The sequence below is a fragment of the Narcine bancroftii genome, chromosome 4 (assembly GCF_036971445.1).
Source record: "Narcine bancroftii isolate sNarBan1 chromosome 4, sNarBan1.hap1, whole genome shotgun sequence".
Taxonomy (NCBI): domain Eukaryota; kingdom Metazoa; phylum Chordata; class Chondrichthyes; order Torpediniformes; family Narcinidae; genus Narcine; species Narcine bancroftii.
The window spans coordinates 236,695,506-236,723,457 of NC_091472.1; the positions used below are offsets into that span (position 1 = coordinate 236,695,506).

Below are 27,952 nucleotides of genomic sequence, written 5' to 3' on the forward strand. Positions count from 1 at the left end.
TAGGACCTCAATAAAAAATATTTAAAAAAAAAAAAGACTTCACAGACTGGAAAATTAAACTGAATTTCTGTTTGCCTGCTTCAGTGGTTCACAGATCCCACTGGACAATTCAGTGAAAAGCAGATCTTTTACCTAATGCTTTAATAATGACAATGAGTTTATTGTCATATATTCAAGTACATATTCAAGTGCCCAGTGAAAAAAAGAGGCAATGTTCCTCCAAAAAAAAACCCATGGTGCTACATAAAATGACACAAAACTATATAAAAACAGCACAAACAAGACTACAGTATTACTATGCAAGATGAGACAAAAAATAACTGCACTAGACTACAACTTACATAAAGTGAATAAAACAGTGCAAACAATAGTAATTAATAAAATAACTAGACAGTAGGCACAGTAGAGACAAATTACAATATAATAGACTCAGGATATTAAAAGTCTGATAGCTTGAGTGAAGAAACTGCCACACAGTTCACAATCCACGGGAGCCCGAAAGCTTCGACAGCCACACCAATGGCAGGAGGAAGAAGAGGACTTCTTCATGAGAATGTGCCTGGTCCCCCACAATGCTGTCAGCCTCCAAAGACACGATGCATGACTTCTTCAACCGACCTCACCATTTGCCAGAGTGCCTTGAGATCCAAGGTGACGCAATCTCCAGAATTCCCAAACAAGGAGCACGACACAGCTGCTCCGGACACCCCAATACACCCTCCGCAGAACACACCACTTGTACAATGTACTTATGGACCAAAATTTCTACATGCTGCAGCTGAACAGGTACTTTGTTTTTATTTAAAAAAAGCTACAAAAACAAGTAAAAACAATAGTGTGCTTAATTGAATTAAATAAAGATAATAAATACAAAAAATATAGATAATATTCACAATTATCCTAGGACAAAAAAAAGTGGCAAGAGGAGGTTCAAGAAGCTGATAGCTGTTGGGAAAAAAAAATTGTTCTTGAAGCAAGAAATGCTGGTCTCAAGGTAGCAGGGAGAAGAGGTAGTGACCAGGGTAATGAAGGTTCTTTCTGATGGTGGCTGTTTCTGATCTCTTCAATTTATGCCATCAAACATAAATTACCCCTCCATTTGTATGTCTATGGCACACAAAATCATTGAGGATTCCTTCCACCCTGAACACAGCATCTTTCAGCTGCTCCCATCAGGGATGAGCAGTTTCTTCCCATGGGCAATGAGAACGCTGAATGACCAAAGGAACTGCTCACACTAACCATCTGAGACTCATATTCACAAAACAATGTCTATCTATTTATTTATTTATTTATTTGTAGATAACATACATGTCCTATATATGTATTGTTTGTTTGTGTGTCTGCATGTTTTGTGCCAAGGACTGGAGAACACTTTCATCAGGTTGTTCTGTACAATCAGATGACAATAAATGACTTGATTCATTGCTGTTTATGTGACTTGTTATGCAGATAATCCCTGCACTGTTATTTACATTTCTAGTCATTAAATTATAAATAATTAAGTACATGGAATATGTTTAAATGTGTTTCTGAGAAGTGCTCAATGCCACATACTGTAACACTGAATAGTGAGGAACGATATAAATGTTCAATTCTGTGCACAGTATAAGAATTGCCTGCAACCAGTGAACTTTGAGGAATGAGAAGTGAGATTGGACTATGAATCAAAGAACTTTTCTGAACTTACACACACATTACATATACGTGCGCTTAGAATTAGAAGAGGAATGAAGATCTACTGGGTCCAATGCCTGAAGAGGGCGCACAAAATCAGTGAACCAGTGCGGACTCGAAAGGCCAACATGTTTCCGCTTCGTAAATGGTTATATGGTTATATCCAAATTTACAACAGGGCCTAGATAAGTTGGAAAGGTTGGCCAAAGGAGATGTAGTGGAATTTAACTCTTACAAGTCTGAGAAATTGTACTTTGTTAAAGTCAAACAAGGATAGGACTTAAATAATAACTGGCAGGGCTCTGGAATTTGTTGTCAGAGCTCTCTGAAAGTGTCAATTCAGATGTACAGGATGGTAAAGAAGGTATTTGGCACATTTGTTCTCAATAAGCTGGATATTGAGTACAAAACCTGGGACCTCATGATTTAACTGCACAAGGCATTGGTGAGACCACACTGATTACTATACAATTCTGATTGCCAATCTATAGGAAGGATAGCAATAAGTTGAAGTAATGCAGAGTTGATTCATCAAGATGCTGGTGAGACTAGATGGCTTGAGTAATAAGGATAGATTAAGAGGTCTGGGTCTTTGACTCTAGGGCCTAGAAGGCTGAGATGTGACTTTATAGAGGTATAATATCATGACGGCTATGGATCAAGTGAATGTTCATAGTATTTTTCCCAAGGCAGTTTATTCTAGAGTAAGAGGGTATAAATTTAAAGTTAAAAGAGAGGAGAAATTTAAGAGGGACTTAGTGGGTAATTTTTTTCACTCAGGGTTTGGTCTATATCTAGAATAAACTGCAGAATCAGGCATAAAATTGACATTGAAAAGACATTTGGCCAGGCACGTGGATAGGAAGGGCATAGAAGGTTATGGACCAAATGCAGGAAAATGGGAAAATCCCATCATGATTCCTTGACAAATTTCAGAGGAACTTTTTTTTAATCCAAGTAACAAAATCGGTCATTAATACCTTCTGTATTTCTGTAAAATATGCCTGGTTTCTCTATTGCTGTGGCTAATCTCATAAATCTAATAGTTTTTAGTAGATGTGACAAGCTGGTTGAACAGTATTGGATCAGATCACAGTTAATTTTGTTAACAGTATCCTCATGAGTTAATGATAATTTAGTTGTTTCTTATTTCTGCAATAATTTAAATACTTTTGCCCTAATTTAGTGATTCTGCTCTTTAAATCTACCCCTTGGTAACTTTGCTTTTATGAAGGAAACATTGGAGGTGTATGTAAAATTAATAGATATTTGAATTGAAGAGATGGAATCCCATAGATTTCTCTTTGTTTTTACAGTATTCCAACCTTGAAATTTGTTTGCCATGGCAGCCCTGGACTTAATTTCTTTCTTGGATTTCTTGGATGAGCAGAATGTTACGGCAACAAATCATACCTGGACTACTTGTGTGAATGATTCCGATTGTTTGACCTGGGAGATTTATCACTGTTTGCAGACCGTCAGTAAGAGTGCTCTCCTGTATGCAATATCATTCTTTTACATCCTGATTTTTATTGGTGGTTTGGTGGCCAACATTATTGTGGTCTTTGTGAATGTAAAGGCAAAGCAATCAAGACATGAAACACACTTCTACATCCTGAACCTGGCTATTGCGGACCTGTGTATGGTAATCACTCTCCCTATCTGGGTTACATCCTTCATTCAACATGGCACTTGGCCCTTTGGAAAGTTCATGTGCAAATTTACTCATGTTATCTTCAGTGTCAACCAGTTTGGGAGTATCTTCTTCTTAACATGTATGAGTGTGGACAGATACGTATCAATGATGTGGTTCCACGCTTCAGTTGACCGAAAGAAAATGATGATCCGTAAAGTCATCTGTGCATTTATTTGGATCTTTGCCTTTCTGGTGTCAGTTCCAGACTTAATTTTCATGAAAGTGAAAAACAATTATCAGGGTGAGCCCATATGTTACATGTATTATCCTGAGGAAAACTTCAGAGAATGGATGGCTGGGATGGGAATGTCCTGGGTCATTATTGGATTTCTTATTCCATTCCTTATTATTGCAGTCTTCTATTTCCTCCTGGCCACAGCCATCCCAACCACAGATGACCCAGAGAGGAAAAATAGTCGGAAGATAATATTCGTCTATGTGATTGTTTTCCTTCTATGTTGGTTTCCTTATCACTCTATTTTGTTCCTCGATGTCCTCTGGTACATGAATCTTTTAGCTTTCAGTTGCCCACTGGAAAATTTCCTTATTCTTTCTCTTCACATCACTCAGTGTCTATCTTTGGTGCATTGCTGCATCAATCCTGTGCTCTACAGCTTCATCAACAAAAATTATAGATATGATCTTATGAAAGCTTTCATTGTCAAATACTCAGTTAAATCTGGCATCATGAGACTTAAGGATACCACAGAAACGGAGTGCTGCATCCTTGAGTCCTTGTAATGTAACCCCCCCCCCACATTTGAACAGACCTTCTCAAGGATTCACTGTGGAAATTCTACTGATTGATTCAACTGTGCAATTTCAGAAGGATTGGAGATGCTAATTAGAAATTTCCAGGCACCTGGGACAAATTTCTGATTGAGAGAGTTTACAGTTTCAAGGATATACTTGGCAGATTAAATGGAGCTCATCAATTAACCTTCAGACTATTGTATTCAAATATAAACTACATGCATTACTGATACGTAGCGCCATAGATTCATGGTAAACAGGCCCTTTGGCCCATCTTATTCACACTGACCAAAATGCTCCACCCATAAGCATTCCACCTGCCTGCTTTTAGGCCATATGCCTCTAAGCATATCTTATCCCAAAATTTTATTAAAAGTTGCAATAATGCCTGTTCATCATCGTTCTCTGGCACTCCATTCCAGACACCCACCACATTTGGTGTAAAAAGAAGTACAGCTCAAGTTCCTATTAAATCTATCTCCCCTCACCTTAAACCTATGTCCTCTGATTACTGATTCCCCTACTCTGGGCAAAGGGCTCTTTGTGTTCACCCAATCCATTCCCCTCATCATCTCTCAATGAGATCACCCCTCAGCATCCTGCACTCCAAGTAGTAAACCTCTAGCCTGCTGAACCTCTCCCTAGAGCTTGTATACAAAGTGTTTGTGTACATTTATGGATTATATTAAACACAAGACTCTGCCAATATAATATGCAGGCAGGTTCAAGAGACCCAGAGATAAGGGAAACCATCTCCTCAAGAGATACCTATGTTGTGGATGTTGAATTATTTTTGCTAATGAAATCTAACTACTTATTATCCTGAAACATCACATGTTGATTTACTCCTTTACCCTGAAACCCTTCTATACTCTTCAAAAATTAGATATCATACATTTTTTATGCAAAAACAAAGTAGAAAGGTGAAATAATATTTTAAAAGGCAAGAGAATGAAGGGTGTTAATTGTTCAGAGAGACCTGGTGTCCATGTCTACAATAATTGTAAGTTTCATAGCCAGTAATTCTGAGAGTAGGTTGGCCATTGTTGTGAGAGTAAAGATGTCTCACTGCAATTATGTAAGGCCCTAGTATGACCATAACCAAAATGCTATCTTCAAACTGTTCTCCCTGCTCAAAGAAAGATATTCAGGACATAGAGGGATCTCAGTGAAGATTCACCATGGTTCCTGGAGGGAAGGTAGAAGGTGGGAGGTTGTTCTATGAAAGGAGATTAAGCATATTAGACCAATACACCCTGGGGTTTAGAAGAATGAAAGGTAATCTCATTGAAACCTTCAAAATTATTTTGAAGGTTGATGAGGTCGATGGGGGAGGGGGTATGATTTTTCCCCTTGCATAAATTTCATGAACCAGGGGACACATTCTTTAAAAAACGTGATGACATTGATGGGAAAAAATGTCTCCGCAGAGCTGCTAGTAAGTCTTCAGAATTACCTTTCGAATGGGTTGATGGAGACTACATGATAGATATTCAAGTCGATGAACAGATATTCAGAGGTTAGTGAAGGAAGATGACATTGAAGTTAAAGTTTATCAATGTTCCTTTTGAATGTCAGAACAGACATTAAATACTGAACCTCCTCTTTCTATTTGTATCCTCTTATAGCATTTCAGCCTCCACAGGTTTATACTTATCCACAACTGTATTCTATCCTCAATTATCTACCTTTCTATTTTCTCGCACATTGGCTCAGAAGCACATTTATGTCCAAATCCTTCTCTTACACTGTACCTTCCAACCTTCATAAGCTCTAGCCTTGGAACCCCATTTGACTGCTTCCACATGTCTCATGGATGGCACGGTTAGATTAGTGGTTAGTGCAATGCTAGTACAGGACCAGCAACACTAGTTTGAATCTGAGACTGTAAGGAGTTTGTACGTTCTCCCCGTGTCCTGCGTGGTGTCTCCAGGTGCTCCAGTTTCCTCCCACCCTCCAAAATGTACAGTTTGGTAGGTTAATTGGGTGTAATCACGCAACACAAATTTTCATAGGCCAGAAAGGTCATCTACCATGCTGCATCATTACATTAGTTTTAAAATTATTCATCTTATTATTTTGCCCTATTAACAAGAATTACACCTTCAATCATTAAGGTCCCAGATTCTGAAATTAGCTCCCAGACCCTCTATGCCTTGACATTCAGCTTCTGTGTAAGTCCCTCTACACTGAATTCAACATCTAATTGCAAGTGAGAAAACGTTCTTAATAAATGTTGCTAATTATGAAAACTCAGTTTGAATCTTGCTCCCTACTTCAGCCTTGAAATGTCAAGTATGGTTGACTGAAAGGATTTTCATCTCTGAATTATCTTAGCTAATACTGAAATGCAAATAAGACATTAAACTTGGATTTTGCCTGCTCACACAGGAGGGTAAACAGGATTCTGACATTGTTCATAATGATTTCAAATATAGCAGAGATAAACATACAACCATTAAAGTACCAGGTCATTAGCATTATCTCAGCCATTAATGGCTCATCCATTATCATCAGTAAAGTGGCCAATATCACTATTTTTCAGATCATTCTGAGCTACTAATTGGTAGATATTTTTCCTTGTAACTTAATTTCTGATAAGTAAAATCTCATTCATTTGTGATGTGCCTTACAGGGAAAGGCCTGGATTCTATGTAATGCTTCAAAATGTCCCACAGGCATAACGTCGGAAAGTTAGCAGCTGTTTAGCACATGACTCGATCCATGGCCAACTTTCTTTGATGTACACATTGCATCTGCACAGATCTTTCCTGTGCTTTCATGAATCGGCAGTTTTAAGATTGTTGGTATCAGATTTTCTCTCTGACGATATTATGGCCATTGCCTTTATGCTCTACGATTAATTCCCTCTATTATATAACATATATTAGAAATATTGACAAAGTGGGAGACCATTCTGCTCATCATAGCTATGCCATCTCTCAATCTAATTTTCCATTTAATTCCCAATATCCTGTTCTCTGTTATACATTCATCACTTACTTCCAATTCTCTTACCACCTTCCCACACTTGGAACAATTTACAGTAGTCAATTAACTTACCAGCTTGAATTTCAGATATGGGAGGAAACCAGAGCAGCCAGGGGAAGTAAAAAGTATGTGCAAATTCCATGCAGGTAGTATCAGAAGTCAGGATCAAACCCAGGTCACGAGCATTATCTGCTGTGCCACTGGACCAACTGTATTTAACTCTTGGAGTCACAAGATTTAATACAGGTTCTGGAATTGGGAGCAAAAAAACGAGATGCTGAAAAAATTCAAGTGGATCAAGTAGCGTCAGTGGGAGAGAAAGAATGCTCAATGTTTCAGGTCAGATCATTCAATCTTGATGAAGTGTTCCAACCGATAATGGTAACCATTCTATTGCTTCTACTGATGTTGCTCAACACACTGAGTTCCTGTGTTTGGCTATTTTACACTTAACTGACTCCTCAGTTTGATTCAGACAGCTCAGCTCACCTAAGGAATTGTGGCTAAATCTGAAGAAAGTATTTGTTGGAATATAACGAAAAGATTGAGAAGATTTACTGTACTAAGGTTTGGAATAATGGATAGTTTAGTATGTATTGCATGTTGGATTCCAGGTAATGGTTTGCATACAAAATACAAATTTTAAAGTAGTCGTTGGTTCCAAGTTTGTTATGTCATTGGTGGTTCCAGAATTAGTGCCAACAACTTGGAGTATTATGTCCAATTCTGGTTGCCTCATTATGGAAACTATGTGGAAGCTTCAGAGAGGATGCAGAGGAGATTTACCAGGATGTTGCCTGGATTGGAGATCATATGAACCAAGGGTGACAGAGCTGAAGCCTTTCTCTTTGGAGCAATGAAGGATGAGAGGTGAGAGGTGATTTAAAAGATGTATATTGTGAGAGGCCTAGGTAGGCTGGAGAGCCATCAGCTTTTTTCCCCCAGGGAAACTATAGCAAATACCTGAGGACATCTTTGCAAGGTGAGTAGAGGAAAGTTTAGGGGAGATGTCAAAGGTGTTTTCTTTAGTCATGGAACGATGGGTGCCTGAAATGCATTGCCGTGGGTGGTGGTGGTGGTGGAGGCTGGTACAATGGGGACATTCAAAAGATTCTGAGATAAGCACATGGATGTAAGAAAAATAGAGGATTATGGGTGGGAGTTAGGGAAAAATTAAATTGTTGTGGAGTAGGTTTACATAGGTCAGCACAACATCGTGGGCTAAAGGGCCTGTAATGTTCTATGTTCAATTTTTTAAATATAATAATGGCCATGTGAAAATATCAGAATCAGAATTTATTGTCATGAACGAGTCATGAAATTTGATGTTTTGCTGCAGCATCAGAGTGAAAATATTCATATTATATCCATCTTACGACATTACTATAAAATAATAAAAACAATATTGATTATTCTGGAATCTGATGGGAGTGGAGAAGAAGGAAAATAGCAATTAATAACCAACATTTGTCAATATTAAACAATACAGTAAAGATAATATGATTCAAATTATTGTACAAGGCTTGCCCTCCAGTAAATCACCATGCCTAATGTTAGAATGCTCATTTGTGCTGACATGCATTGTTTAGCTTGCTTGGATCAAAGTTTTATGAACTGTATCAATGTCCTGACATATAAGGGCAAATGCCTTTAAATAAATATATTCCTGATCTTCAATTTTGCAGAGTTTTCCAATTTAACAGAGCTACCCAATGTTTGTGAAAACATCACATGCATAATATATTCAATTTCTTCTAACTGGAATGACAACCTAATCAAAGTATTGACCCCAACTTTTCAAAATTTTATTTTGGAATGTGATGAAATGGTCTGAAATCCATTCCATTGGGGTTCTGGATCTGCCTCAGATTTTCTGCCATGCACTGCTTGTAAAACTGGCTCTCGGTAAAATTTGATTAAAATATCTTAGCAGTTTTTAATCACAAATCATTTTAAGAGTCATCTCTATCCTGTGCACAAAAAAATTAACAAGAAACATTTGTTTTTTTACTGCTTGGTATTTGTTCTGGTAAGACTCCTGAAAGGCACATGTTGACTATATATTACATTAAATACATCATATTAATGAAAGTGTTTATTATTAATACCATACACTTCAAAGAGTTAAAGAGTCATATTATCTGAAGCAAAAATGTAAAGGGAGCCTAAATGACACAAGTATTTGTAACCAAACATATCAACTTAAAAGAAACAGGAGTAATCAATCCTGGCCCATCAACCCTGCTCTGCCATTCAATAAGATCATGGCTGATCTGGCTGTCAACTTAGCTAGATCTACCACCCTGTTCCCCATAACCCTTAATTTCCCCTTTTATTCAAAAATCTATCTGTTTCTTAAATATATTTAATCAGACAACTGCTTCATTGGGCAGATTCACTACTCTCTGGGAGAAGCAGTTCCTCCTCATATCTGTCCTAAATATACAGTACATCCTGAATTGAGAATATGTCCCCTAGTTCTCATTTCATCTACCAATGGAAACAACCTCTCTGCTTCTCCATTTTTTTTTCTGATATAATAACAGGCTACTCAATCTTGCATTTTCTTTAAATGATAACAGGGTCATCTGGCCCACATGCCTGTGCACCAATTAACCTACAATCCCCTTAGTTTTTGAAGAGTGGGAGGAAACCAGAGCACCCAGAGGAAACCCACGCAAACACAGAGAGAAAGTGCAAACTCCTTACAGACAGCACCTGATTCGAACCTGGGTCACTGGAATAGCATTGCGTGAACCACTAAGCTAATCTCCTAGCAAAAGCTAGCTCCTTTATTTCTGGAATTAATCCAGTGAATCTCCTCGGCACTGCCTCCAAAGCTAGTACATCCTTTCTCAAGTAAGGAGACCAGAACTAGACACAATATTCCAGGTGCAGCCTCACCAGTGTACTGTACAGTTGTAGCAGAATCTCCCAGATCTTAAATTCAATCCCTCCACCAATTTGCCTTCTTGATGATCTGTTGCACCTGCAATCTAATTATTTTTAATTCATGTACTGGCATTCCCAGGTCTCTCTGCACAAGATTGCTACACTTTTTCACTTTTTAAATAATAGTGCAATTTATCTTGAAAAGTGGATGAACTCACATTTACTTATCTTATGATCTATCTTCCAGACTCTTGCCCACTCACTAACCTATCTATATTTCTCTGCAGACTGTTTCGTTTATGCAATTTACTTTTCCACTCAACTTAATTCCATCAGCAAACTTAGATATGTTACATGGTCCTCTCCTCCAAGCCATTTTTATATATACAGTACTGTATTATGTACAGTTGTGAGTCCATCGAACTCCGACAATTCTCAATACAAAAGAAAGAAGAGAGAAGCCCAAGTCTAATGGTTTAGAAATGGGTATTCAAACCAGGAATTTAAATATATTTAATAAAATGCAATAGATATATTTTTTTAAAAAACAGAAAGTGCTGGAAACACTCAGCAGATCAAACAAGATGGCAAGAAAAAAATTGTATTTCATGTTGAAGATCTGGAATTTGAATTATTCATTATCAAGGTGAAATTAAACTATCAGACTGTTTTCAAACCTACTTCATTCAATAATGTCCTTTGGGTTTTTTTTTAAACAGGAATTACATTAAAGTCCTGAACACTGCACCAACCTTGCTTCCACTTTATCCGTTTGCTTTCTTTAATTCTATATTACACATTCTGGAAATTATAAACACATGCAGAAATTGAAACCTTGAATCGGGAAATAGGAGCCTGGTAGTTTTAGATGTGGCTCATGTGGTGGTGTTTTATCTCTGTCAGAGGTTTATAAATTCATGTCCCACTTCAAAGACCTGAGCACAAAAGGTTTGATTGACACTTGCTACACCAGTGAGAGAATTTGACACAGCTGGCAGTGTTATTTTGCAGATGAAATGTTAAACTCTTTCAAGTAAAGGTAAAACATTCAATGCCATTTTACCCATCAATCAATATTTCTGAATTTTTATTACCTCTGGATTGCTCCGAGTGCCAGTGGAAGAAGAAACAGGAGGATAGCGTGTATGAACACATGGCTGCGCAGTATTAAGTTCCTCAGAGTAAACATCTGTGGTGACCTAACCTGGTCTGCCCTCGTCACTCAAAATTGTCATTATGCAATTTATGCTGGAGCTGAACTTGGCGATACAGTCATGATGCAGAGGAACAGGAGCAGGGTATGCACCTTTGAGATGTTTCTGCACTGATGGCCAGTGAGGAGGAGGTGATTTGGACCTACCAATGAGGAAGTCAAGGATCCAGATGCAAGACTGGAACAGAGTCCTAGATCACCTTCCTCTCATTTTAAACCTATGCACTCTTGTTCTTGATACTCCTTCAGTGAGATATCCATGGAAAGGAAAGCTTTGGGTTGATAAAGAAAGGATTTATACTGGTAACTGATTCTCAAGGAGCAGATCCACCTTTCAAAGAATGCCATGTTGCACTTTTTCTGTTTCAGCATTGTTCCATTGGACATCAACATATTTGATTTAAATGCTTAGACATATAGCATGGTAACAGGCCCATCTGGACCACAAACTTATGCCTGCCTAATTGCACCCAATTAACCTACAACCCCTGTACATTTTGAAAGGTGGATGGAAACCAGAGCACCTGAAAGAAACTCATGCAGATTCAGCGAGAATGTACAAACTCCTTAAAGATAGTGTCGAATTCAAACCTGGGTCTCTGACACTGCAATTACATTGCACTAACCCCCCTGCTAACCGTGCTCCCATCATTAACAAAAAGAATATGCCAAGGAATTTCACAGAAAAGTACATGGGGAAAAAAACACCATACTTCATCAGCAGAAACAAATAGGACACCTGACTTAACACCACATCTGCATGAACACGGTATCCTGAACTTTATCGTGATATCCCGCACTAACACTATACTGTGCACTTTGATTTATTATTGCACTATCTGTTGCATTACATAAGGATTTACCTCTCTGGAGGGCACATAAAATAGTGCTTATCATTTTAACTTTGTACCCATGACGATAAATGAATTTTTATTCCCGCTGGATTGCTCTCCGTACCATGTATCAACAAGAGGATAGAGTTCATGAACACGTGGCTGTGCAGTATTAAGTTCCTCAGAATAAACATCTGCGGTGGCCTGTCCCATCCTCATCAACACAATGGCCAAGAAAACACACCAGCATCTCTACTCCCTAAGAAACCTGAGGAAATTTGGCATGTTACCTGCATCTCTCAACAACTTCTGCAGAGCACCATTGAAAGTAGCCTGTAGTGATGGATCACGGCGTGGGATAGGAACCGTTCCAACCCAGATGGTAAGAAATTGAAGAGGGTTGTGAATGCAGATAAGACAATAACATAAATCTGCATTCCCCCCACCACTGACTCCATATATATTTCTTGTTGCCTTGGAAAAGCAGCACACATATAAAAAACAAATCCCAATTCACCCTCCCTTTGCCATTCTCCTCCCATTGGGAAGAAGGTTCAAAAATCTGAGATCACACACCACCAGCTTCAAAAATTGTTTCTGTCCTGAAATCAGACTCATGAATACACCTCACATGAGCAAACTTAATTTCACTTTTGCTCCACCCTAAATAGTCCCTCCCGTAATGGTATTTTAGTTGCATTATTTATTGGATGTTTTTAAATTTAATTGTTTTCCATTTAAATTTAGAGATACAGCACAGTAACATGCCTTTTCAGCCCAGCCCATGCCATGCAAATAAATTGTGTACATTATTGGAGGGTGGGAGTAAACCCATGCACACACAGGGAGAACATACATACTCCTTACAGACAGTGTCAGATTCAAACCTGGGTCTCTGGCATTGTAATAGCTGCATTAACCGCTCTGATGTCCATACTGTCCAACAAGACTAGCTGGACTACTCAATAAACAAACATTTTCATTGTTTGTAAACAATGAAATTTCCTATGGATGGCATGGTTAGTGCAGCAGTTAACACGATGCTATAACAGCTCCAGTGACTAGGTTCTTATCTGGCACTGTCCGAAAGGAGTTCATACATTCTCCCTGTGCCTGCTTGGATTTCCTCTGGGTGCTTTGACTTCCTTCAACCCTTCAAAACATGTTGTAGGTTGACTGGTATATTTGGGTTGCATTGGCTCACAGGCCGGAAGGGTGTGTTACTGAATTGTTAGTTTAATTTTAAATTTTTACAAAATTAAACCAATTAATCCATTCTGAGCTAGTCTCATTTGCCTGCATTTGGTCCGTGACCTTCAAAATTCACCATGAGTCACTTATAAAAATTTGTTCCGGGTCTTCCAGACATATGGCTCCCGTACACATGGAGGATGTCAGACATATGTGGGAGTTTAGTTTTGCAGCCTAACCCTTACATGGACCAGTGAAGGTTGAGGCCTGCTTCAGATTTAACTGAAGTGATACCTTTTTTTCCCAGTTGAGGAGGCTGGAGCATTAATATAATGATAACAATAATCCGAATGAGTATATTGGCATGCACATTGCACAATGTACAAATGCACCAAAATTCTTACTTGCTGCAGCCAAAGAGGTACTTCATTTAAAAATAAACTACAATAGTATACATTAAATAAACTTGAAAATATATAGTAAATAAAAATACAGATAATAAATATTCACCATTACCATCGATGAAGAAAATTCTTGCCATTACAACAGTGTTTTCGTGGTGTAGTAATGAGAGTTTCAAGAGCCTGATCGCCATTGGAAAGAAACTGTTCTTGAACTTGAAGGTGCTGGTCTTCTGGTTTATAGAGCATAGAAATCTACAGCACAGTACAGACCCTTTGGCCCACAGAGTTGTGCCAAACTAATAATCTAAACATGCTTAGAATTTCCTGACTCCATAAACCTTTTTTCTCTAACTAATAGTCTCTTAAAAGGTCCTATTCAACCTGCCTCCACTACTGTGGTCATCAGCACATTCCATGCACCCCCACCACTTTCTGTGTGAAACATTTGCCTCTTACATCCCCCTGTACCTACTCCTAAGCACTTTAAAACCATGCCCACTGGCGCCCTGAGACCTATACCTTCTTTCTGAAAGTAACAGTGAGATGAGACTGTGATCAGAATAATGGGGCCTTTCATGAGGCAGCACCTCACATAGAAGTGTTCAGTGAATGGATTGGAACCTGTGATGGACCCAGCTATGATTGCAGCCTCTGCCTTCCCGGGGACTCAATTGACTAAATTAGGCTGTGATGCAACCAGTTAGTGTACCTTCCAAGTACACCTGTAGAAGTTTGACTGGGTATACATATATCACCATATTCCAAATCTCAAATTCCTTGACGTCCAGGTTCTCCAAAATATGGACTCACAGAAATCCTCTCCACCTCCATCCCATCAATGCGGACAAATGTGTGGTCCCTCAGCCTCTCATTCCTAAAGTCACCAGTCAGCTCCTTGGTCTTCTTGATGTTCACAGATTGCACCATCCAACCATATTCTCAATCTCCATCTCATATTCTGACAGGAATAGAGCAGAAGACTAAGCACACAGGCTTGGGATGACCCTGCATGGAAGATATGATGTTGCCAGTCTGCATTGATTAAGGTCTGCTGATGACAAAGACAAGCATCCAGTTACAGAAGGACAGACAGAGAACTCGATCCTTTAGTTTGGTCATGAGTCTTGCTGGAATTATTATGTTGAATGCCGAGATGTAGGCAATGAACAATAGCCTTTTGTAGATGTTCCTGTGATTCAGGTGCTCAAATGAGAATGGAGGGCATGTGAGATGGCATCTGTTGTTGGCCTGTTGTGATGATTGGTGAACTGAAGTGGATCCAGTTCTTTCCTGACACAGGAGTTCATTGGCTCAATAGTCAACAACCAAAGGACTTCATCTTGGTAGATGTCAGTGCCACCAGCCAATAATTGTTGTGGTGGGTCATCTTGCTCTTGTTTGTCACTGGAATAATTTATATCCTTTGAAGCAAGTGGGGATCTCTGATCGTCATAGCAAAAGGTTGAAAAATTATTTTAAAAAAAATTTAGACATACAGCACGGTAACTGGCCCATTGTCCCACACTGCCTAAATATCCCAAATAACCTTGCAAGTTTCAAAGGGTGGGAGGATACCCACACAGTCATGCGAAGAATGTACAAACTCCTTACAGACAGCACTGGATTTGAACCCTGGTCACTGGCTCTGTAATAACATAACATATAACATAACAATTTACAGCACGGAAACAGGCCATTAGGCCCTTCTAGTCCGCACCGAACCAAACACCCCTCTCTAGTCCCACCTTCCTGCACAATGCCCATAACCCTCCATCTTCTTCTCATCCATATACCTGTCCAACCTTTTCTTAAATAATACAATTGACTCCGCCGCCACTATTGTTGGGCTAACCACTACACTAACCGTTCCATTCTAATGATAGCTACAAAAACTCCAGCCAGTTAGTTTGCACAGATTTTAAGGATAGACGCCCTTTAAATACTTTGTTTCATGTTTGTTCACATCATTCCACTGTGCCTGTGCCATTGCAGCTTCCTCTCCAATCATTGCATTCCACTCCAATCACATCTCTAGCCCCAACATCACAAATCCCTTCTTTGTCACACATTTGACCTATCACCCATTGTTCAATAGCGTGCCTAATGTCCCCAGTTGCAGTCTTTCCAGGCAGTGCCTTCTCTAGTTGTAGCCACACCCCTGATGCTTCTAATTCCTCTTTTTGCCATTAATTGTTGGCAAAGTCATCCTTGTGGAAACCAACCTTTGTCCTTTGTGCATACTTCCCATGTTTTAATAAGTTTGTATGAAATGACTTAGAATGTTTGTGACTTGAAAGGGGTTGTTTAAATCCACTTGATTTACTGATTTTGAGAACCAAACAATCTTCTTGGCATTAGAATGTGCTGTAAAAGTCTGTTTTTGTTCATCAATTCAAATATGAAACTGTAGGATTGTCATTCATATAACATTGTGAGAATTGAAAGAGTGTCTGGGAGAACTCTACTTGTGGGGTCTTAGAAGCAATATAGAGACTTGAAGATATGCGGGTGGATGGGCCTGGATTCAAAACACTTTGACAAGGACTTGGGTGATAACTACACAGAGCCACATGAGGAAAACTTAGCACAAGTTGGTGTTGAAAGTTTCTGGAGGAAGAGAGGCCACTTGATAAAGTATTTTGCAATAATTTCGCCTTGGGAACATTAGAACAGTTGGTTCTGGAAATTATTTTGGCAGCAAGTTCCAAAATCTTCCAAAACCTACAAATAACAGGAACACAGAAGTGAATGGGGTGTGAGGGCAGAGCTGAGTGTGCACATATACTCAGGTATCAAGGGGGTAGACTTATGGGTGCAAGCAATAAGGAAGAGCAAGATAGTCTCATGATCACTATGAATGAATATTTGACATTAGAGACAAAGGCAATGAGGAACCAAAGTTGGTCACGGAGGAAAAGAGTGATGGACCTACGCAGGATGGAAATTGAACAGAGGAGTTTGAATGCACCTAGGTTTTGGACAAATGCAATCTGTCAAGTCCCACAGTTCCAAGGTGTGTCGATCCTCAGGAAGTTACATTCATGATAATGCTACATTTTCATCTTTGAATTGATTAACAAAGCAGACTTTTACAACACACTCCAATGCCAATAAAAATGTTTGGTTCTCAAAGCCAACAAATCAGATTGAATTTGAAAAGTGCCTCTTAAGGTTGGCGAACATCCCAAGTCATTTCATGGAAGCTTCATTGAAACAAGGGAAATACACACATAAGACAAAGGTTGATTTCCTTGAGCATTTGAAAGAGAGAGAGAGAGAGAGAGAGAGAGAGAGAGAGTTGGATGTATTTAGTGATGGAATTTGAGAGCAAGAAATTTAGAAGCAAAACTCCCAGTGGTGGGGCATCTAAAATTGAGTACATACAATAGAGCATTATTAGAGTTAATTGTAGACCTATAGAGTGCAGAAATAGGCTATTTGACTAAGTTGCCTATCTGGGCTAGTTCCATTGCCTGTGTTTGGTCCATATCTCATTCCATTTGTGCACCATTTTCTGTTGAAATGTCCCTCCCGTTTCTTTTTGATCTTCTTCCCCTCACCTTAAATCTATGCCATCTATAAGACCATAAGACATAGGAGAATAAATAGGCTATTCAGCCCATCAAGTCTGTTCTGCCATTTAATGGATTCTTCCATTGCCTGACCTTCTCTCCATAACCTTGACTAATCAAGAACCTAGCAATCTCTTCCTTTAATACACCCAATGATCTGGCCTCCACATATGCCTGTAGCAACTAATTCCACAGATTTACCTTGTAAAGCTCTTCTGAACCCTCTCCAATGTCAGCACATTATTTCTTAAATGAGGAGCTCAAAATTGCTCACAATACTCCGTGAGGTCCCACCAGCACTTTATAAAGTCTCAACATTACATTCCTGTTCTAGTTTTAGACTCTCTTATTCTGTTTATAATTTGTCCTTCAGCCTCCCATAATCCAGGGAAAAGTCTTGTCCTATCCAGCCTCTCATTGTGGATCAAGCCCTGCAAGTCTATCTTTGTGAATCATTTTTTTTTACGCATTCCAGTTAATGACATTTACAAGATGACCAAAATTGCTCACTGTATTCCAAACTTGGCCTTATAACATCTTATCCAGTTGCATATTACCGTTGCTTGTGAGAAGAAATGATGAGCTCAAGAAGGTCACAGAGACAGGAAATATCCATCAAGCAATTGAAGAATTTTCAAACGAGAATGAGAATCTGAAGAAATATTGGAATCTGGTTCAATAATTGTGAATTACTTTAACTGTGGAAATGTGTTGAATTATGGTTCTGACCTATATATTTCAACAGATGATGATGATATATTTAAAAATGTTTTGAGATCATTCCTGGGTGTCAACATCTCCAAGGCTCCAAGGATCTGTCATGGGACCTCCATGTTGATGCAATCATGAAGAAGGCTTGCCAGTGGCTTTCCTTTGTGAGGTGTTTGAGAAGATTCAGTATGACACAGAAGACTCTCATAAACATTACAGGTGTACCATGGTGAGCATTCTGGCGGGTTGCATCTCTGCCTGGTATGGAGGCGCCAAATCTCAGGACAAGAATAAATCCAGAGAGTTGTTAACTCAGTCTGTGACATCACAGGCACCAGATTTCACTCCATCGAGGGCATCTACATGAGGTGGTGTCTTAAAAAAGCAGCCTCTATCCTCAAAGATCTCCACCACCCAGGCTTTGTCTTCACTCTGCTACCATCAGGAAAAAGGTACAGGAGCAGAAAGACAAGCACTCAACAGCACAAGGACAGCTTCTTCCCCACTGCCATCAGATTCCTGAATAATCAATGAACCAAAGACACCGCCTTACTTTGACTTTTCGTGCATTACTATATTTTTTTATATATTATTATTTTAAGATGGTTCATAACATGAATGTTTTCACTAGGATGCTGCTTTAAAAAAAATAATTTCTTGACTTGTTCATGACAATAAATTCTGATTCTGATTTTAAATTGTGTAATGCATTCCAGAATGCAGCCTGGCAATTAAATTATGCTGCCTTTTTTTTAACTACAAAGAACCCTGAATGTGCGTTGAGCAGAGGCATTTTCCAACCATGTGGGATATTTTTGGTCAGCATGGGCAGGTTGGGCCAAAGGGCCTGTTTCCGCACTGAATGACTCAATGACAGTGCGTGTAATTCATCCTACTAGTACTGATCTTTTTGAAGGCACCAGAAACACATGCCTGAGTTACACCTCCAAATGAAAATGTTGTTTAAATCAGGGCCATGGGATTTTTCTCTATATTGCCTGAACCACTGTTTCCTGAACTTACCCATGCATAGTTTAAAGATATCAAGCAAAGGTTCCGGATGGACTGCTGGATTGTCATTCCAGGCAGCTACTTGACATCCATGTCTTCCTTTGTTTGATTTATTGCTATGAAAAGCTCCATTTTAGCTGCGGAGAACAATATTTGTTTGGTATTATATTCTTTATAAACAGTTTGTGTGGTCCCATGAGGCGCCTTCTTGCTGGGGGTTAAGGAGGAATGGCCATGAAAACAGCAGAGAGCAGTGTCAGCTGTCACATGAGTAGGAAGAAGAAGGAAGCAGGGGAGGAGGATGTTGATGAGGAGGCCAACTCTGCACTCAGTATTCAGGAGGGTGCAAGAAACTGCAGATGCTGGAACGTAGAGCAAAAAACAAGTTGATGAAAGACCTCAAGAGGTTGAGGTTGCACCCTGCCCAACTCCCACCAGCATGTAACTTGCTGTACCGGCGGTCCCAGCACACTCGATCACTGCTACACTGAGATAAGGAAGGGCTACTTGCATTTTTGCAAGTCAGATCGCCCAGCTGTGCTCCTTCTGCCTTCACACAGGGAAAGCCTAAAAAGATAGGCTCCGTAGTTCAGAACAGCTAGAAGGTGGTCACAGGAGGCTGAAGAATGGTTATAGAACTTCCTCGAGACAGTGGATTGGGCAGTGTTCAAAGACTCAGCTGAGGATCTGAATGATTACACCAGAGCTGTCACAGACTTTATCAAAACTGCTGTGGATGGTGAGTCCCCACCACATTGTTCAGAGATTTCCCCACCAAAAGCCCTGGCTCAGAGACAGCATCAGAACAAGTCTTAGCGGGGCATTAAGGTAACCTCGGGGAGGCAAATTCTGAGGTTTGAAAACTCGCTCAGCCAGATAGGTGGGGGTGGGGGGAGGGAGTAGTTGTGGTGCCTTCCTGCTTACCATGAATCTCCTCCATGTGCCGCCACTGTCACACTTACCCCTCCCCCCAATGTAACATACAAACACGCTGCTTATATCACCTAGAGACTAGTGTGGGGGGAGGCCACAATATGTCATTTGGGGGAGCAATGGCCACGAGTGAGTTGTGGGGGGGGGGTCATAATGTCTGCGAGTGCCCCCCCCTGGCACCAGCTCTGCCCTGGATGATCAATGAAATGTGGAACCTGCTGAGAGCCAGATCACAAGCATTTAAGTCTGGAGATCCAGATCAATACAGAAGGAACAGGTACAACCCGTGGAAAGCTATCTATTGGGCGAAATGGAGATTCTGGACGAAAACGGAAACAACAGGGGACACCTGACAGCTGTGGCAGGGACGAAATACATAACCTGCAACAAAACCAAATCCGGTGAAGTAGCAGATGGCAAAGCTTCACTCCTAGAGTTTCTCAATACCATCTACGCCCAACTTGTCAACAGTAACAGCGAAGAACCACCTCAATGCACCCTCATGTCCCCTGATGATCTCATCCTGTCTGTATCTGAGGATGACATGCGCACTGTCTCAAGAATAGTGAATCTGACAAAAGCATCCAGCCCGGATGGAGTACCTGATCGAGTAGTAAATATCCGTAAATGAATTTACGGAATCTTCAATATTCACTCCAGCAGAGTGTGGTACCCACTTGTTTCAAACAGGTATCAATCATACCAGTGCCCAAAAAGAGTGTAGTAACCTGCCATAACCTGCTACAAAACCAAATCCGGTGAAGTATCAGACGGCAAAGCTTCACTCCCAGAGTATCTCCCTATCAATCAGTAGCACTTACATCAACAGTGATGGTCTTTTTAAAGGCTGATGCCACCTCCTGTCTTAGCAGTGACTGGATATGTTAGAGTTCACTTATTGTTGCCATCTCATTAGCTCTACACAAAGCCCTGGAACACCTGGACAGTATAGATGCATTCATCAAGATGCACTTTATCAGCTGCAGGTTGATATTTAACACCATAAACCCCTCAAAACTGATTAGCAAACTCTAAGACCTGAGACTCAACACCCCACTGTGGAATTGAATCGTGAATTTCCTTACCTCCAGACCTCAATCAGTAAGGATTGGTAAGAACATCTCCTCCACCTTCTCCATTAGTCCTGGAGTACCACCGGTCTGTGTTCTTAGCCCCCTGCTCTACTCATTTTGCTCGGTATGACAATAATATCATTTACAAATTTGTCAATGGTTCCATGGTAGTGGGTTGTATAAAGAAAGGCAATGAGTCAACATACAGGAGGGAGATTTAAAACTTGGCTAATTGATGCACCAACAATAACCTTGCACTCAATGTCACCAAAACCAAGGAGCTGATTGTTTACTTCAGGAAAGGAAAATCTGAGATATGCAATCCAGTGATAATTGGGGATCAGAGGTGGAGAGGGTGAGCAAATTTAAGTTTTTGGGAGCCAGTATCTCAGAAGATCTTTGCTGGACCAAACAGACCAATGGCACCAAGAAGAAAGCACATCAGTAACCCTACTTCCTCAGGAGTTTGTGGAGGTTTCCTATGACACCAGAAACTTTGGCAAATTTCTACAGGTGTTGGTGGAAAGTGTGCTGACTAGCTGCCTCACGGTCTAGTGTGAGAACACTAATACCCCTAAGTGTAAAACCTTCCAAAAGGTAGTGAACACAACCCTGGACATCACAGGAAAAACCCTCCCCACTATCAAGAACATCTACAGGGAACGCTGTCATTGGAGAGCAGCAGCAATCATTAAAGACCTACACCATCCAACACATGCTCTTTTCTCACTGCTGCCATCAGAGAAGAGGTAGAGGTGCCACATGACTCGCACCACCAGGTTCAGGAACAGCTGCTACCCCTCCACCATCAGACTCCTTGATAACAAACTCAATTAGGGAATCATATAAGGACTCTTACTTGCACACTTTATTGATTTTTCTATTCTCTATTGCACAGTCAGCTTGTTTACATTCGTTATCTGTTTACAGTTCTTTATCTGCTGTGTACAGTTTTTATTGCACTACCAATTAGTGGTGATTCTGACTCATATGGAGAAAAAAGAATCTCAGGGTTGTATGTGATATCATGTATACACTCTGACAATAAATCTGAAATCTGAGGAATATCTATTAGAGTAAAACAACTGCAACTCAAGCCACTACCTACCTTTGAAGAAATTCCCCAGGACATTTCAGAGGAGTATTTCCAAATCAAAATCAAGAAAAAAATTGGAAACTCAGAAAGACTTTTCAATGCTTCAAATTTAAATTCATTGTGATTGTCACATGTATTGAACAGGCAGAGGTCAAGGTTTTTTTGCGAGCAGAAATAGTACAAGTAAGACACAATACAAAAAGCAGAGTTCCAGGGAAAGGTTCAGTTGATGCTGAATAAAGACAACATAATGTAACTATTTTGGGGTTCATTAAGGGGTCCGATAACAGTAGGGAAGAAATTGTCCTGATCGGTGGGGAAGGGAGGAGGGATGGTAGTGGCCAAGGTGGATGTCTTTTAATATGTTGGCTGGTTTCCAAAGGCAGTGGGAGTAAAAGATGGAGTCAATGGAAGAGAGTGGGTGTGTGGGCTGAAATGAGCCATGTTAACAGTCCTCTGCAGTTTCTTGTGGTCTGGGATGAATACTTTCAATGGTGCACCTGAAAAATTTATTCTTTTAGCATTGAAATTTTACATCCAAAAATACAGAGTACATATTAAAATTCAAAATCATATAATTTCATCCAAGGTACTTCACATTTTATTCAAACAGATTATATTGCATTGAAAAGAGAAAAGAAAGATAAAATTCTTATCTGAGTGATAAATTTCCTCATTAGTCAGCATTTCTACCTTCATAACAAATCAAAGATTATAAAGGTAATTCAAAATGGTCCCCACAGTGTTTGAAAATTTAAATTCAAATCAGAAATTGATTCTTCTCTAAATTTAAATGTGGCATGATGTCACGTAGCCATTGAGCAGGGTAACGTCCCTCCATCTGAGCAACAACACCTGTCTGGCCATAAGAGAAATAAAAGCTAATGCATGCAGATCAGATATCATTAACATTATGTTAATATTAACGTTATGTCACTCCAATACCAAATAAAACAGTTAAGGAATTTGGTTTAAAATTAACTTTAAAAAGTGCAGAGAAAGTTTGAAATACTTCAATCCAATATTTCTCAAGACTCTGGCATGACCAGAACATATGAATTAATGAAGCATCTCCATTATTGCATTTATCACATACATTTCCTAAAAGGACTGATAAGAATTTAATTGATGTAATTTTTAATTTACAATCTTTCTATAATGGTTCAATATCTAATATTTATGATATGTTGTTGGGAATAAATGTGACTCCTCAGATAAAATGAAAAAACCTAGGAACAGGAACTGCAGCTTTTAATTCCTGAAGAAACTTGTAATGTAATTTTCAAATTGGTTATTACCACTTCTTTACGTGCCCGCCACTCTCTCCTACAATTTAAAGTAGTCCATAGGTCTCGGATGTCCAAAGTCAAACTATCTTGTTTTTATGTTGATGTATCAAGCAGGAGGGCACATTGTTTGGCATGGACTATTTGGGGCTGTGGGCCTGTTTCCGTGCTGTAAGATCAAGGATCAAAGAGCAAATTTATTGTCAGAGTACATACATGATATCACATAAAACCTGAGATTCTTTTTCCTGCAGGCCAGGCAGAATTATCACTTATTGGTAGTGCAAAAAACGAATTAAGAAGATACGTACACATGTAAACAAATAAAGAAATGTAAGCAAACTGACTGTGCAAAACAGAGAGAAAAAATCAATAAAGTGCAAAAGTAAGTCCTTATTTAAGTCTCTGATTGAGTTTGTTGTTGAGGTGGAGGCAGCTGTTCCTGAAGCTGGTGGTGCGATTCTTGTAGCACCTATACCTCTTTCCTGATGGTAGCAGTCAGAAGAGAGTGTGTGCTTGCTGGTATGGATCCTTAATGATTGCAGTTGTCCTCAACAGCAGTGTTCCCTCTAGATGATGCTGGGGAGAGTTTTGCCTGTGATGTCCACTTTTGCAGGGGTTTCCACTGAGGGGCATTGGTGATCCCATACCAGACTGTGATACAGCTGATCAGCACACTTTCCACCACACAACTAGAAATTTGCCAGGGTTTACGATGTCATTAGCAAACTCTGCCAACTCCTGAGGAAGTAGAGACACTGGCGTGCTTTCTCCATGGTACAATTATCAAGTTGGGTCCAGGAAAGATCCTCCAAGATTGTGACTCCCAAGAAGTTCAATTTGCTCACCCTCTCCACCTCTGATCCGCCAATGATCCCTGGATCATACATCTCTGATTTTCCTTTCCTGATGTCAAAGTGTCTATGATTCTATGACTGGAGTGTAAACTCCACCTATAAATGAACACAATAAACTGTTTGAAAGAATAATATAAAAGGATAAATATTCACTGTAGTAGTGGTGGAAAAGAGAGATTTTTCAATAATGCAGATAGATATTTTGGTGGTCCTGTATATACAATGTTTCAAGTCGTTTAAGTGAGGTTTAACAGCCTGACAGCAGTTGGATTAAAAAAAACTCTTCTTGAACCTAAAGGTGCCAGACTTCAGTCTTCTGTACCTTCTGCTTGAAGGTAACAGTGAGAAGAGGTTGTGGCAAGGGTGATGGGGATCCACATAACGATGTTTGCCTTCTAGAGGCAGTGACTCTTTAAAAAGGAGGTCAGAGCCTGTGGTGGACCTGCCTTTGTTTATCACTTTCTGCAACCTTCTACATTCCTGAGCACTTGAGTTTTCAAACCAGGCTGTGATGCAACCAGTCAGTAAACTTTCCATAGCGCACCTTTAGAAGTTCGGTAGGGTATCCGACAATGTGCTGAATTTCTGAAACTTTTAAACCTGAGCTGCTAACAGAGGAAGTGGCTTCCTGGAAATTAACAGATACAGCCATAATGAGTTAACAAGAGTTGGAATGGGGTTAACAAGCAGACAGCAAAGTTTATGACATGTGGAATGTGGGAAGAGTGCCAGGAGGATGCGAGAAAAGTGTACGAGCTGTATGGGTGAATGTTTTAGCAGACAAGCTGAGATAAGAATGTAGCCCAGCATTGTTATCGAGGTGAATAGAGACCGGCCTTGCTAATGAAGGAAATATCCAGACAAAACCTCTGCCTGCCTAAGACATAACACCAAGATTGTGAATTATTTAGCAGATAAAGAGTTGCTTAAGCTTTTGTTTCTTTCTATTTAGAACTGTTTAGCTCATCTCCTGGGATGGGAATGATACCCAGAGAATGGAAGTTTTTTAAAAATTTATAATTGCTAATATTTTGACAACACAGCACAGTAGAAGGTCTTTCCGGCCATGAAAACGGTGCCACCTAATTTCAGCCAATTATTCAACAAACATTTAGAAAAGTGGGAGGAATCCGGAGCACCCAGAGAAAACCCATGCAGGATTCAAACCCGGGTCCCAAGCTATGTAATAATGCTGCACTCGCCATTGCACTAACCATAGGAACCAAAGGCAATAATCTAAGTGTTTCTAATATTAGGTTGTGGAAAATTTGAGTTACTTAAACATTGGCTGTCAGCGAAACAGTCTGGCACAGCATATAATAGAAGGGAATTTAAATCATAGTGGGAGGACATTTGGTTCAATTTGTCCATGTTGGCAAAAAAGAGTTACGCAGTAGATCCACACCTTCCAGTACTGACAATCATGTAGAGATGTTGAATTGAATTACATTGCTTATTGTTACTTGTACCACGAGAGAATTAAAAACTTTGTTTTGTGTGTTATGCAGGAAAGTCAACCCATATTTAAGTACAGGAGGTAAGCAGACCAATAATAAAGCAAAAGTGCAGATGTAACAGTAAATCAAATAGTGTCATGTAACTCAGGCAGTGCAGGGTACAGAAAACGTTCATTAAAACTGTGCAAGGACATCAGTGGTGGGGGGGGCAATTTAAAAGTCTGATAACAGCAGGAATTCATGTTTTCAAGCTCGTGTCTCTTCTGTGGGAGGTGAAGAGAGTGTAAGCAGGTTGGAGTGCCTCCTTTAATATGGTAGCATTTTTCTTGAGATCATGGGAAGCTCAGATGAAGTCGACAGAGGGCAGGTTGGACTGAGTGATGGCCTGAGCTGTGTTCACAACACTCTGCATTTTCTTGCAGCAGTGCTGGCCAGAGCTGTTCTGCACCAAGCTGCGATGCATCTGGATAGGATACATCCTATGGTATATCTAGATGAACAGGTCTGCCACCTTGGAAAAATGCTTAATTTCCCAGGGCTTCTGAGTAAATAAAGCCATTGGTGCACTTTCTTGGGTGTTGTGTCTGTAACAGACCATCCTGACCATAACCCACACATATGCACTGATCCTACAGTAATCTCTTTGAATTCACCCCACTTTTTCGTCAACTACCCCAGATTCTACCACTCACCTGCACACTAGGGGTAATTTGCAGTGGCTGATTAAGGAACCATCTTTGGGATGAGGCATGAAACCAGAGAAAGCCCATGAGGTGACAGGGAGAAGGTGCAAACTCCAAACTAGCTCCCTGCCACTGCAGTCAGGGCTCACCTGGACTTTGCTTTTACCATCCCTGAAAGTAGAGATTTTCACTCCTCTGCCAGCTTCTTTTCAACTCAGAAGTGTGCTTATAACTGTGGGCATGTCAACAGTTATGAGGCCAGAGGGCCCCAAAACCCAGCAGCAATTGAAATTCACCAAGACAAATGGTTACTTAAAAGTTACTTTTAATTTTCTGTAAATATAAAAGTAGGATCAAACTTTAACTTATTACTATTAACTTAACTTAACCCAACACCCTCTTCTAATTCTAAGCGCATGTGTATGTAATGTGTGAGTAAGTTCAGAAAAGTTTTTTGATTCACAGTCCAATCTCACTTTTCACTCCTCCAAGTTCACTGGTATCAGGCAATTCTTAGATTGTGCCAGAATTTAACATCTATGAATTTCACCAGGCTTTGATGCTGAGGGGGTAAATGGTTACCCCTCAGGAAAGTCCTTGTCAGTTTTCAGAGAGATTTGTTGATTGTTGGACACCCACAACTGATTCCTTTATAATCAGCAACTTCAGTGTTTTGCCAAAGAAACTTGCCCCATCAGGGTTTTCCAGATGATAACCTCTTTCCTCCAGGTCACCACAGAGTTCCTTTTTGTCTCCCTTATTTCAAGTGAAACATTATACAGCCAGCCATCTCCTCTTGTATGGACCACAAGGGCTTTGAACAGGATGAACTAAGAACTCACAACCCATCTTCAATTATGAGGTTTTTCTACAAGCTTGCCAACTTGTCACGTTCCAGTCCCAGCTGTTGTTGCTGAACTGTAGAACTGAATTCTCTCTCTCGCTCTCTTTTTATCAGAGAAAAATCTGTTTAACCCTCTCTGCTTGTGAAACCACATGACCTTCCTAGAATGGCAAACTGCATTCAGACAGACTCCAGCACCAGACCCAATCTTCCAAGTTTGTTCTTCTGTTGCTTTTCAAAACAATAATCCATTACTCCACAGCATGTCCAATTAACACCTATTTGTGAAGTCTCTATAAGCATTCTTCAAAGTTTTTGCAAAGGCACTTGGAGCCTGGACTGTCTGGCTTGAGCAGGCTCTGGCATTTTAAATTAGATCTGTGTTGAGAAGTGTTTATGACTTATACTAAAAAAAATACAATATGTCTCCTTTTAAAACATATCTATATCCAATATAAATATAACATAATCCATCACACATCAAATACTTTCATGTGTACATTCTATGGTGTATCTAGATAAATAGGTCTGCTTCCTGGAGAAATACTGAATTTCCACATGGTTGGTGTAGCAGTTAGCACAACGCCTTTACAGCGCCAGTGATCAGGACCGGGGTTCATATTCCGTGCTGTCTGTAAGGAGTTTGTATGTTCTCGTGTCTGCAGGGGTTTCCCCTGGGGCTCCAGTTTCCTCCTATCATTCTAAATGTACCAGAGGATGTAGGTCAATTGGGTGTAAATTGGGCAGCACGGACTCATGGGCCAAAATGGCCCATTACC

General features: G+C 39.9%; 1 protein-coding gene across 4 annotated transcripts in view; it reads left to right on the forward strand.

Moving 5' to 3' along the window:
* LOC138761739 (atypical chemokine receptor 3-like) overlaps positions 1-27,952 on the forward strand; it is a 125,229-nt gene that overhangs the window by 17,429 nt on the left and 79,848 nt on the right. For 3 of the 4 annotated variants that reach the window (XM_069934400.1, XM_069934399.1, XM_069934401.1), the window contains one exon: positions 2,994-9,064. The exons of the other annotated variant lie outside the window; for it this stretch is intronic. In XM_069934400.1, coding sequence (XP_069790501.1) covers positions 3,020-4,114 — 1,095 coding nt within the window. In that variant the 5' untranslated portion in view covers positions 2,994-3,019 and the 3' untranslated portion in view covers positions 4,115-9,064. Of the gene's footprint in view, positions 1-2,993; positions 9,065-27,952 lie in introns of those variants that run through there. 4 annotated transcript variants of the gene reach the window in all.